General features: G+C 38.3%; 1 protein-coding gene across 1 annotated transcript; it reads right to left on the bottom strand.

Annotated features, from left to right (window-relative positions):
• Positions 1–4,994: 4,994 nt before the first annotated feature.
• Positions 4,995–11,121, bottom strand: LOC105044341 (uncharacterized). The gene is made up of 2 exons (XM_010922200.3): positions 10,685–11,121; positions 4,995–5,717 (listed from the first exon to the last, which is right to left on the bottom strand). The coding sequence occupies exons 1-2, from the start codon at positions 11,022–11,024 to the stop codon at positions 5,185–5,187; spliced, it is 873 nt and encodes a 290-aa protein (XP_010920502.1). The 5' UTR covers positions 11,025–11,121; the 3' UTR covers positions 4,995–5,184.
• Between the last annotated feature and the right edge of the window lie 1,480 nt (positions 11,122–12,601).

The following is a 12,601-nucleotide window of genomic DNA, read 5'->3' as shown; positions in this document are numbered from 1 at the left end:
AATGTGTGGTTTGCGCAATCCATTGCATCGATTTGCCTTGATAGTTCCTTTTAACCTTTTTCTTTTAAAAAATGGCACCTAAATGATTTACCTTAGTTTTAAGTTTCCTTGAAAAAAAAAAATCTCAATATTACTTTTATGAAAGATATGATTCCCATCTTTCCAAGCTTCATTAAGATGGTCTCAAACAGTCGTCAGATCGTGATCTTTATCTTTTCATCCTGGTTTTGGTCCAAGAGTGCATGATGAGATATTGAACTGATGGGCTTAGCTGACGTCCTACAAGATGAGGTTCTTAGCCCATGGTGATGATCGCGTTCCCCATGTTATCGTCTCTCCAACGACCAACAGAACTAAAATCGGTCTTCCCTGACGAGCGTGCCGTCACCCGGCTCTCACATTTAACATTCATCGAAATTTTGCGCAGAACAAGTGTCTGTTGAAGGGTCCATCTCTTCGAAAATTTTAATCCCAGCTATCATTGATTTGCTAGAATTTAACACGGATCAGGTAGAGACCTAGGGCCCCATTTCCATATGCCGTTGTTATTGGCAATTGAGTGCAAGCTAAAAACTCGAGACGGAGAAAAGAAGGCATCCTCCTCTCGTAAACCTGCCCCACTTTCAAAAACCATCAAGGGATTTCTATTGCCGTTTAAATATCAAAGAATTTGGCATTATTTAGGAAATTTAGCAGCCTATTGAATGGTAACGGTTTGGTATGAATAAAGTTTAATTTTTCAGGAGGAAAAAAAAAATGGACAATATTTAGGTCGTAGCACCATCATGATACTACTCATTATGTATGGCATGCATTTGGGATTGAAATGACTTTGATGATACATTTCGTCTAAATTACAGGCTAACAACTGTTAATTGGTTCTCTAAATTTTGACAACACGTGCCAACAATCGAAGCAATACTGTATTCAGTTGGCGGCACTTGCATGAGGATAACATCAACAAAACTATTCTTCCTAGATAGCGTATAGCCCAAGCCCAATACACAGGTCCAGCGGCATTTCCTCGTACAAAAGAGCCCAAATTTAGAAGAAACTTTTTGGTGGGAGGTGTTGAAGTTTGCTAAAAGGATACGTATCCAGCCAGGCAATGTAGGGTCATCTGCATTAGACTTGGCTTGTTGAATTATCATCAGAGTATGTTCAAGATGCAAAAATTCTATGCCAGAAGAACAAACTGAACGACTGCTAAATTTTGAGCCAACCTTTTGTTACCAGGGTCCTCGCTTTTCTGGCTGATCTAGAAGAACTATGACATTGGAGAGACTAAAGAAATCTTCCAAACAAAAAAATGGTATGGTTAGTTATTCTAAGCACATCATCAATAACATAAAATTGTGCGCTGGCTATTGTTAAATGTTCATATGACCGTTCTTTGAGAAAAAGTGCCATATTATCTGCATATCCGTAGCCACATTTTGACATATAAAGCAAGTAAAATTATAGAGGTAAATTTCAGCAGTTCAGAACCTTTAATGTTTTAATTGATGGTAGAAGTTGCATCCACTGAATACGATAATTTAAAAGAAATTTTATTCTCAAAAATTACTTTTTTTAGTTTGCACTAACTCCTCAGCATATATAAATTTAGTTTTATTATCAATGACCATAAAATATAGTATTTTATTATTTGCAGAGGATGGCTATTTAACCCTAAGAAAGGTACATGATGCCATTATGTTATTACGAACGTTCCATCAAGTTTATTCTAGAAGTCAAATTGTCAAACTGCGAAATTTCAAAGAAACCGAGTATGTCCAAATCAAAATCCTTTGGTACCTCTATCATCATTCCAAGGGGTTTTTACTTTGTTGCCGCGGAAAGAAACATTTTACCAAAAATGGATGAGTCATGATATGATAGTAATTAATCTAGTGGTGCGAGTTTGTGGTGATGGAGGGGCAAGTGGAACTTGTATGGAATCCCCCCAATCGACTATAGCATTATAAAGGGACAAAATCTACCAAACCCATTGATAGATCATCATTTTCACCGGATTTGGTGAGATGTTATGGGTAGACGGCAACTTCTCTTTGTGGACATATGGCCCCTTCCAGTTTTACTCTTCTCCGAAGACCAACTAAATTTTGCGTTGAAGTCGTCCTTCCTGACCAATCGCGCAGCTTCCCCAAAGGAGCTGGATTTCAATGATCAGCACTCCACGTCATCTAGCCTCAATCCTCCCTTTTCTTTTTAAAGCAGTCCCCCTCCTCTCTTCGGTCCAACGAGCACAAGCCTCTCTCAGCCAGCCACCCTCTCCTCCCAATCAAAGCAAGGATCTCTTTTCTTCCCCGCATTTGCTCTCATAATGGAAGGCCTCATTCCATTTATCTACAAGGCCATAGTCCAGTATAGGAATGGTGAACGAGCTCCTCTACTGAATTCATGGTTCGACGAGTCGCCTTCGGCTCACTACACGCGATTACCTAGTGGTGACTCCGATAGGTTCCGGTCCTTGGAGATCCAATTCTTCACTTCGCCGCCTGCTGCGACCGTGTTGCATTCTCCTCTCCGGCGGCCCACCTCCCGCCGGCAAGCCTAATAATCATGAAGGTGATCGAGGCTCTCTCTAGCCAGATGTGATACTGATATGACCAGGGATGTTGCTTGGCTTCATAATTCTCCCCCTAGATGCGTTGCGTGTTTCAGGTTTATTTGACGATATATGAAGGAGCTTCTCTCTTCTCTCTCTCTCTCTCTCAGGTAAGGGTCTGCCAAAAGGCGCCCTTCAAGTATTTTAAGGAAGGTGGATGAGCATATGTGAATTTCTGTAAATACAGTCACGTCTGACGTATAAGGAATTTATTGTGAAGGGAGAAAGTGTCGTATATACTTTGTGGTATTATATTTCATCATCATATGAGATGACTGTGGATGGTTTTGGCTCGATGGGCGACAAGTTATCACCGTTTTTAGTTGATACGAAATTAGGGTTTTACAAGTAAAAAAAACATTAGATTGATTTAGATTCTTGTGGATTTCATATGCGCGCGCGCGCGTGTGTGTCCTAAAATTTTCTATATCAGAGCATCGAAACTGCCAAAAGCTTCAACAGAAAAGGTGAGCAGAACTAACAGCGCATGTGGCCATTCCTTATAGCGCTCGTAAGAGATGGTCTGCACCGAACTTGATTCAAGTCGAATGATAATGCAATTACTCGATGCAAAACCAATCCGATCCGAAGCTGCTAATGGGTAAATAGGACGTCGAATGAAAAATAGAGCGCTTAATTCCCATGAATCAGTAGATATATACATGTTGCGAACGTTTTTGCATTCCTCGAACCCTTCTTAGATACATGTACTTGTTAGCGTGCGATAATGCTCCTCTTCCTGATAGGGGAAGTCTTGTCTCGAATCTTGAGAGTCCAATTTTTTGCGGTCAGAAACCTGGCCTTGAGATAGCATATAAAAACAAAACAAAAATAATAATAATAATAATAATTGTGAAACACCTGGTGGCGTCTGGAATTAGTTTTCTTGCAAATCAAATTTCAACGAGCGAGACATGTAGAATGGAATCTTGCGAACTGGTTTCAAAGTTGAAATTTCTTGGACAAGGAATTTTTTATGATTTTCAAGGAAGAGCGTTGGAATACCTGTTCGTACATGCGCAAGTATACCGAATATTTGTTGGAGAGTGGTGCACGTCAGCCAGCCTGTCCTGAAAGTCCAAAAGCAAGCTGGTGGCCTTGTTTCAATCGCAGAACTCACCAAATATAAACGCTTACACACCTCCAACCCAGTTTTATCAACATGGGGTCTACGTCGAACGAGTTTTCTCGAACCAAAGCCGTTCTTCACAGAAATCGACCCATGATGGGCTCGCCGTGTCTTTCCAAGAAGCTTTGCATCAGCACACCATGAAGCACGGTGGTCTGAGTCCAAAGACATCAGATCTAGCTCGCCAACTACTAGGCACTAGTGCGGATCAGCAAGAGTAACTGCCGACAGGATCATCCCGAATGGAATAGCCAGTTGCTGATGGTAGGAAACATATGGAGAATTCTAATTTCCGAAAGCCAATCCTACCAGCTCCAGAGCCACTGGAAATGTTCGTGGTTCAAGCAAACCAACGCGTACAAGCCCATCCAAGTTGACTGAATAGCTAAATAAAATAATAAACCAAGAGTTAATGTTGTTCACCTAAAATCAGGTCTATGCCCATCAGGGAAATAAAAGATCCATTACAATAAAAATAGCATAGCGAACTTTTGCAAACATTCGTCGCGAGAAAACAATAAAGAGATAATACAATAAAGATCCATGCAAGAATAGACCTTGCCGAGAGATCTGACACGGAAGAGGTACGTCATCGAAAGACCGCTTAGATACTGGACAATTAGATCGCACCCATTTGCAGGAAGCCCACACAATGTTGTACCGTTGGACCGGTCAGCCCGTGCCGATGTTTGGTTATAGTTTGGTTCCTCCACAATGTGGGAGGTCGTCTGGTCCGCCAGCGCCAAATTCTCCCGCGACAACCTCCCCTGCAACGAAGGAGGTCTAAAAGATGGTATCGAGCAGCCCATCCATCGCAGCCTCAGCTACCTCGACTACGAACGACGTGCATATCTTCGGGGTGGGTTCTGCTGACAGGTCGCTGATGGCGATGGGGGCGAATTATCTAATAATACCTCAAGAAAGAATAAAATATATTGAAAGCGTGCTCGAAAACATAAAATACTAAAATAGGACACGAGGCACGATCTCATAAACCAAGAGAAACCAGGAGGAAAAATCACAACAGAGCGGGCCCCTTTCTGCTGACAAAACATCCAAAAAGACGTGCATAGAGAAAAGATACATTTCCATTTTCCATGAGGCAGCGTATTGGAATATCTATACCAAGTCCACAAACTAATGAAAATATATGCACTTCCACCAATAGCATTTCAAACACAATTTTTCAGAAGAGAGGAACCAAATTTCCATTAATCAAGACAGAACCCACATTAAACTGTTGTAGCTAAATGCAAAGGTAAATAATCGCATACCATGCATTATCCCAAAAGTAAGTGCTTGAGCACATCTGCTGACGGTGAAAACAATTAATATATCCTCTCTTAAAGAGTTCAGACATACCACAGCAAAATCTAATAGGGGAAACTGCTAGCAACATAAAGCACTTATGAAAACTCCAAACAATTGCGATCAACCACTAGACTCAGTTAGGCCTCGGTGTAGCCCATTCAACTCTCAGGATAAGGTTATCATAGCCATAGCCATTAAGCTTGTTGATCGCTCTCTCTGCATCTTCCCTGTTGACAAAGTTCACAAAACCAAAGCCTCGGCTCACTCCAGTCTTCTGATCAACAGCGACATAGACACGAGTGACAGGGCCAAAAGGACGGAAGAGCTCATGAAGGTCAGGCTCCCGAGTATCCTCAGAAAGGTTGGTCACCCGAACCGAGTTCTCATCATTCCTCCGTCTCATTTCAGTTCCGCTCCTCTCTGCACCAGCTCTCAAGCCAGGGGGAACATAAGTACCCTTGCTAGGACCAGATGAAGCTGCAGTTTCTGAAGCTGCTGGCCTGTCAATAAAGCCATCTGTTTGTGGAGCTAGGTCCTTGTAAGGGCATTTTGATGTCCAGTGGTCACCCTTCTTACCACAAGTCCTGCAAACCATGAGAACAGCACCTGCTTTTCCAATAGCAGCCAACGGGTCTCCTGCAGCCTTCGTCTCTTCAGCTTTGCTACCTGTAACCAGCGTTCCAAGTCATGAAACCTCACATGAAACTCAGGATTAAAGCTTAAGGGAACATATGCATGAAATAAGAAGGGATAAAAAAATAAGAAACTAATAATAATAATAAGAAGAAGAAGAAGAAGAAGCAAAACATGATGATTTAATCATTCTGGCCCTTTGTTTCTCACATCTGATGCTGTCTTTAATAGTAATTCAGCAAACCACATTACATAATATGCTGTTAAACAAAGCACTGAAGAAGGGAATATAACAACTTCTGCACAGTAGGAAAAAGCATTTCTCTTAATATGAAAATCATTGTTTAATGTGGTCAAAGTGCCCCCGCCTCACATTAAAAAAGGATGCTAAAAAATAGAATTGCTCCAAGTATCCTTTTAAAAACGACCACATATCCTACCTATACACATGATGGCTCCTAAAGCTTAACACTTGCCAAACATCCAGCTGATTGTAGTGATGATGATCTCTTCCTCAATGCAACATCACCGAGAGGAAACTTTACAGCATGCTTATCTTGCAGATGATTTGCTTGTAAATTTTTTTTTTTTTTAACCAGGATGAAATAAAATACCATACAGAAAAAGGCACATACATACATAAGTTGCCTCATGAACAGCACCACAACACAGACAAACAGAGAGGAAGGGAGGGACATTTTGATGTTGTTATTAGGATTGTATGACTTGCAAGTATCAGACCATTGTTTAATTCAACGTTATTTGGTCCTCTGGAATTTTCAAGTTTCCCCAAGGTAGTTATTCATAAGGAAGAAAAATTTCCCCATGAAAAAATACCAGCCAAAACAAAATGACAACCTCTTGGTTTTTAATGTTCCTTATGGAGAATAATGTTGCTAGAACTGAAAATACACATACAGCAGGCATGCTATTTATGAATGATGCTACCAGTTTGGTGCTGCTATAATTCAATGATCCTGCTAAACTTAACAAATTATTTTGATGAACAAATATATTAGGAGTCATGTGATCTTAAGACAGTACACTTCTAGCTGGTTATGCCATCAAAGTTAAAAGAACATCAGATTTTAAGGTTATCAAGATGACTACAGCGGTAGATTCCATAACAGAAGCTAAAATACTCTTGCAGGTTTATTAAAATTAAAGGAAGCGGAAATTAACCAAGTAACAACTTCAAAATGCTTGAACTTGAGAATGGAAACTCCAAACAGCAAAGGAACCAAAGAATGATCATCACGTGATGCATGCCACCAGCTATAAGACCAATACTATGGAATCAAAGATCAAGCAATAAAATAACAAACCCCACTGGTATAGGTATAATCGTCTGCACACTTTACACTCATTGTTGTTTCAGGAATAAGCTAGTGCAATTATTGGAAACACCACGATGGCAAAATCATTCTTAACATGGTAAAACATTGACAAGGAAAGATAAATGTAAAATATATGAAGGTTAAAATGTAGAGTGCTAACTGGAGAAGTCATTTTCCCATGCAACCAACTAATTACTACAGAAGAAGGATAAGTAAAGGAGAGACAAATGTCCCGCAAGCACATTTTCCTTGTACTCAGAAGTACTCCAAACTATGACCTAGAATATGCCCGCCCTCCATATAGGGGCTTTCGTGAAAGTTGACCTGGGGTCTGAAAACCAAACAGAAGAAGTGACTGATTGATGATGAGTTGACATTCAGTCAAAAACTTTTTTTAAAAAATTCAGACAACAAATGAACTTTAAATTGATATGCATATTGCATGCTTCCGAGGACATCCATGTAAAAAGCCAAAGGTATTGATAAGAATAATCGGAATATGAGGATTCATAAAGCCAACCCAAATAATTGGCAGTATGAGGATTCATAAAGCCAACCAACCCTTAATCATCAGGTTATAACTTAGTGATTATAATTATGATGATTATAATTGTATAGAACGATAAAATAACTCAAGTTCAAAAGCAACACCAACAAAACAGCCATCTCCTTAGCTTGTTAAAATACTAATTCTCACACTGAAAAACAAACACCTCTCTTTACCATTTGCTGCCCTTGCTTTGCTACTTATCCCAAATACCCAAACTCTAACATTTTTTATTAATCCCATACAAAAAAATCCTCCACCAACTTTATCTCAAGCAACAACTTAAAAGCTATCCTGTTCAAATTTAAAAAGTCTCTTAAGGATTTCTAATATTTTGGTTCAGTTAAGTATATTTTTGAGTCATCCCTTACAGCAGCCCTCCATTTCCGAAGGAAAAAAAGGCCAAATTAGTATATGATTTCCATCTACATGAACATGCATTGGTTTACCTATTCAGCAATCATACCATGCAATGAATTGTTGTCATCCATGCTTAAACTGCATGCTACTAGAACCTTGATGGAGCATAAACTCAATCATGTACTATGATTCCACAATATCAAATAATGCATGATAACTGCCATTCAATCTAGCATGCTGTCACCAGACATGTTCCTTGCATCATCATCATTATGGAATTATTTCTGTCTACAAACCTTAAATGTCAAGAGATCCTTTGAATGACTATGATGTAGTAGGAAATACTGTATCACCGAGCATGAAAAAATTGTTTAACTATGACATCACACTTTTCCATGCAAGCTTCCTTATTTGAGAACATATCCTTGATCACTCAAGAGGAGGCTGCTTACTTTCATCTACAAAATATTTGGAGCAGTTCAAATCTATACTATTTGTTCAATCCACCATCATCAAACTTATGGTTATCTGAAGCAAACTCAACACATGCATCATTGACACAAACAGGCTAGACATCAACAAAAGTAGTTAAGCCAAAGGAAGTCGCCTAATAGATACTTGTCAACTACTTCACCAAATTCCATGCCCCATGCTTCTTCATCATTATCTTCCTTATCGTCCCACTTAGCAATAGTACACTTAAACATTTTCTTCTTGCATTTGTATTGGTAATGACCAAATTGATTACAACAATAAATCATGAATTGGTACCTTATGGCAACCTCGTCCATGTTTATGTGCAGAAATGCAGAATCCCATATCCATAAACCGAACTTGGCTCCCTCTGTTCCTCCTGAGCTCTGTAACTCACATTCCATATGCCCTTGTAAACCTTCTCGGGTAAATTGTGTGACTCCTTCACCATCTACAGTTCCAATATTCTTTCAAAAATCATCTCACAGACCACTTTATCGATTGGAAAAAGTGCTTTCTTGTCTTTAGATTTTTCTGTAGTCTACTTTCATGCTAGAGCAAGAGCTTCAAACTCCCATTATCTGGATAGGTGACCCACCCTTAATCAATCATTGTAGCTTCGTGGGAATCATAGACATCTCATTTGGATGCTCAGCCATTTGAAGTTCATCCTACCAAACCTCAGAAAACAGGCTGAAGAGTAGGTGCATGCACTTCAACTGTCCGATCTTTTGGCTTGATCTCAACATGCTTAAAGAGTAGTTGCAGAACCCCTTCAAGCTTGTTTTAGATCTCCTCAATAAGTATGCTTTAAAAGTTTACTCATAGTTGTGTTATTTTATTTTACATCTCCTCCCTTGTCCATATCCATATTCCAACTAAAACCACACCACTTTGTCGGAACACATCCTGCGACCTGCAAAACTTGTAACTACCCCAAACACACACATGTATTAATGCAAGCCTTTTAGACAACTTTCTAACCTATATTAATTAGCAGAAACCAATGGTCCTCCTCTTGTTGGAGAGAGAGATTTCTAGGTTGCAGCAGACAGTAAAAATGGCATATAGCTAAAATTTTATTCGGAAGCCTCTTTAACAAGCTACACTATGCTCTCTCAATAAGAGCACACATGCAAAATCAGAGTCCAAAGCACCTCAGATCCCCTCATATAATCAACATATTAATCTAACGAGGAACAAGCAACCAATGATTTTACTAATCCTACACCAACAGCTGGTTACTTTAACTGAACTTATGACTTAACATGTATTGTATTCAAATAAAAAAATCTACTTGCTCAAGGATTCTTGTAGCCTAATGTTTGTCCAAGATTTCATAAATTACTAGGTCTTATGATCTTGACTACGAACATTAGTCATTCTCGATCATCTCAATGGAGATGATATAGATCATAGCACAAGCATACACAGACAAGGAGGCTGTGCATATAGATTTATTGCCATCAGGCCAGCAATCAAATAAACACAAATGGAGAAGATCAAATATTACAAAGCAGTAAAGATTCTTTAAGATTCCTTCCAAGGATAAGGCAATAAACTGCTGCTCTAAACTCCAAATTTGTTCAACCAGCTGAAGAGTACAAGGCAATAAATTGTTGCTCTAAACACTAGATTGTTCGATCAGCAGAAGACAACATTTAAGACCCAAAAAAAAAAACATTTTTACGAGAAGACAGAACAAGCAATTGAAGGCTTATGCATCAATGAATCTGAATCATACTGTAATTTATTTTAGATTAGTTGGTAAAAAACATTTTCATATAACACTGCCGCATCACTTTTTCACCAGAATTTTCATTTCCCAGGATTGTTCTTTACTACGACTAAAATTGTTAAATCAATAACTGCATATATGATGAATTTCAGAAACAGAAAAAATTACGCTGTTTCTCCTTTTCTTCTTTGAATCATTAGAAACAACCTACAAGTAGCCTGAACAATGATAGTCAGCAATGAACATTCTCATGAACCATAGATGCATCAACGTCTTCATGAAAATTTTCATGGGGAATGATTGTCTTTCTTCGTAATGAACAAAAATATCCAATCAATAACTCGATGAATAACCAATTCCACGGAAACACAAAAAAAGATCCAGTCTTTCCCTTAATTTTTTTCTTCTTTAGCATGAGAAACTAGGCTTTTAAGAGAGATCAAGATACAATCCAAGCAATAATCGCAGAAAACAAAACCAAATCCTAAGAAGAACACGAAAAGGTGGAATCTTGAGAGGGTTAAAAAAAGGAGAAGAAACGAACCTGGTGCGCGGGGCTTCTCAAGAAGGATCTCCTCGGTGGAGACCATGGTGAGGCGGCTGCTGGCGTCCTCGCGGGCGGCATCGCCAAACTTGGGCCAGGAGCGGCGCTCGAGGGCGCGCTTGCTGAGGCGGGCGCGGGCGAGCTTGCGGACGAGGGTGGTGGTGGTGACCTTGACCTTGTTGCCCTCGTCGTCGAAGCGGTATTCTATCGTCTTCTTGATCCCGTTCTCATCGGGGCCCAGAACCACCCGAGGCGGCAGAAGGAAGTCGAGGTCGCCGCCATCGTCCTCGTCAAGCTCTCCCCACCGGAGCTTGTGGGGGCGGGCCCCGTCTACCGCCATTGTCTCCTCTCTCACGATCACCACTCGCCCAAACCCTAGACCTTTTCGCTTCGCTCACAATCGTGTCCGGTCTCTCGTATCGACGCCCGCAGACTTGATTTATATATATACCGGCCCAGATTTATAATCACAGACGTTTGCAAATACCTTAAATAATACATGGATTTTATTAGGGATGGAGGTAGGATGAGCAATACCTACCCGAATTCACTTTTATATTCAAACCAATCGAGACGTAAATAAAAATTTAAAAATTCAACTAATATTTATATATATAAATAGATATAAATATAAATAGAAAATTATTTAATTTGTATACAAATATTCAAATTTATTTATAATTTTATATAATTTTTATTAATTTTTAAAATAAATATTTAATCATACTATAAACTTAATTTATTAATTATTTAATAATATCTTTGATTATATAATTATAAAGTTAATTATTCAATATATATACATATATATATATATATACACGTATGTATGTGTGTATATAATTATATTTATATTTTAATATTTTAATTATATTCATATTTATTTAAAATAAATATAAATATAAATTTTTAAATTAAAATAATATCTATATTTATATTTATATTTATTAAATAAAATAAATATAAATATAGATACGCTGATATCCTATCCGATCTAGTGTCAAATCTAAATTTTATCTATAATAAAAAAATATTTGCATTAAACTAATCCCAACAGGATAGGTGCTAGGGTGGTTTCAACTTTGAGATGACTTGAAGTAAAAAATATCTTCTAATAATAAAATATTTAAATTTTATAAATTGTTATATGTAAAGGTGCACATTTGAAGATTTGAGTTGCTCTCAGCAAACCGCCTATCGGGATTATTGCGGACTTACAGTAAGAAATTATTACATGCATAGCCCCGTAAAGTGCCAAATTAAATAATTTTTTTTTTGCCATGACTAATCTAGTTTAACCCCAATCCTACATGATTGTTAGTTCTCAGATGTTTTTTTTTTCTCCTTTCCGAAGCAGAAACTGAGACAAAACTAGCAAAGTTCAATTTTCATTTTTATTTTTTTAAAAATTAATAAATATTTTTTAAAAATTATAAAAATAAAAAATTGATTTTTTTGAAACTCAGAAATCTCCCACCATCAACTTCACCACCTTTGTTTGATGCTGGCGAATGCTCATCACCACAGCTACTTGTTACAATTGTTAGCCACAACCATCACTTGCTGCAGTTGTCAGTCATCATCATCTAGCGCCAATGCCTTGCATCAATCGCGGTCATTATATTCAGCATCAAACGAATTGGGGTTTTTGAATTTTTTTTTAAAAATGATTTTATTTTTGATAAAATCGAAAACCATGCCAAATACTAAGCAATAATTTATTATTGCAATGAGTTCGTCCAACTGAAGTTCTACAGGATGTTTCTGGCAATATTTTCTTATATTTAATATGAGGTGGTGGTTACGACAGGTGGCGTGAGGAGACCACTTCGGATGGACGGTGCAATTCTTACATGAAACGTTAATTTTGTAATGTTCAATAATGCACACCGTTATTTACAATGAAGGCCCTAACTA

Source organism: Elaeis guineensis, chromosome 5 (genome assembly GCF_000442705.2).
Source record: "Elaeis guineensis isolate ETL-2024a chromosome 5, EG11, whole genome shotgun sequence".
Classification (NCBI taxonomy): domain Eukaryota; kingdom Viridiplantae; phylum Streptophyta; class Magnoliopsida; order Arecales; family Arecaceae; genus Elaeis; species Elaeis guineensis.
Note: the sequence above shows the minus strand (reverse complement) of the source record. Positions and strands in the feature narration are given on the sequence as shown.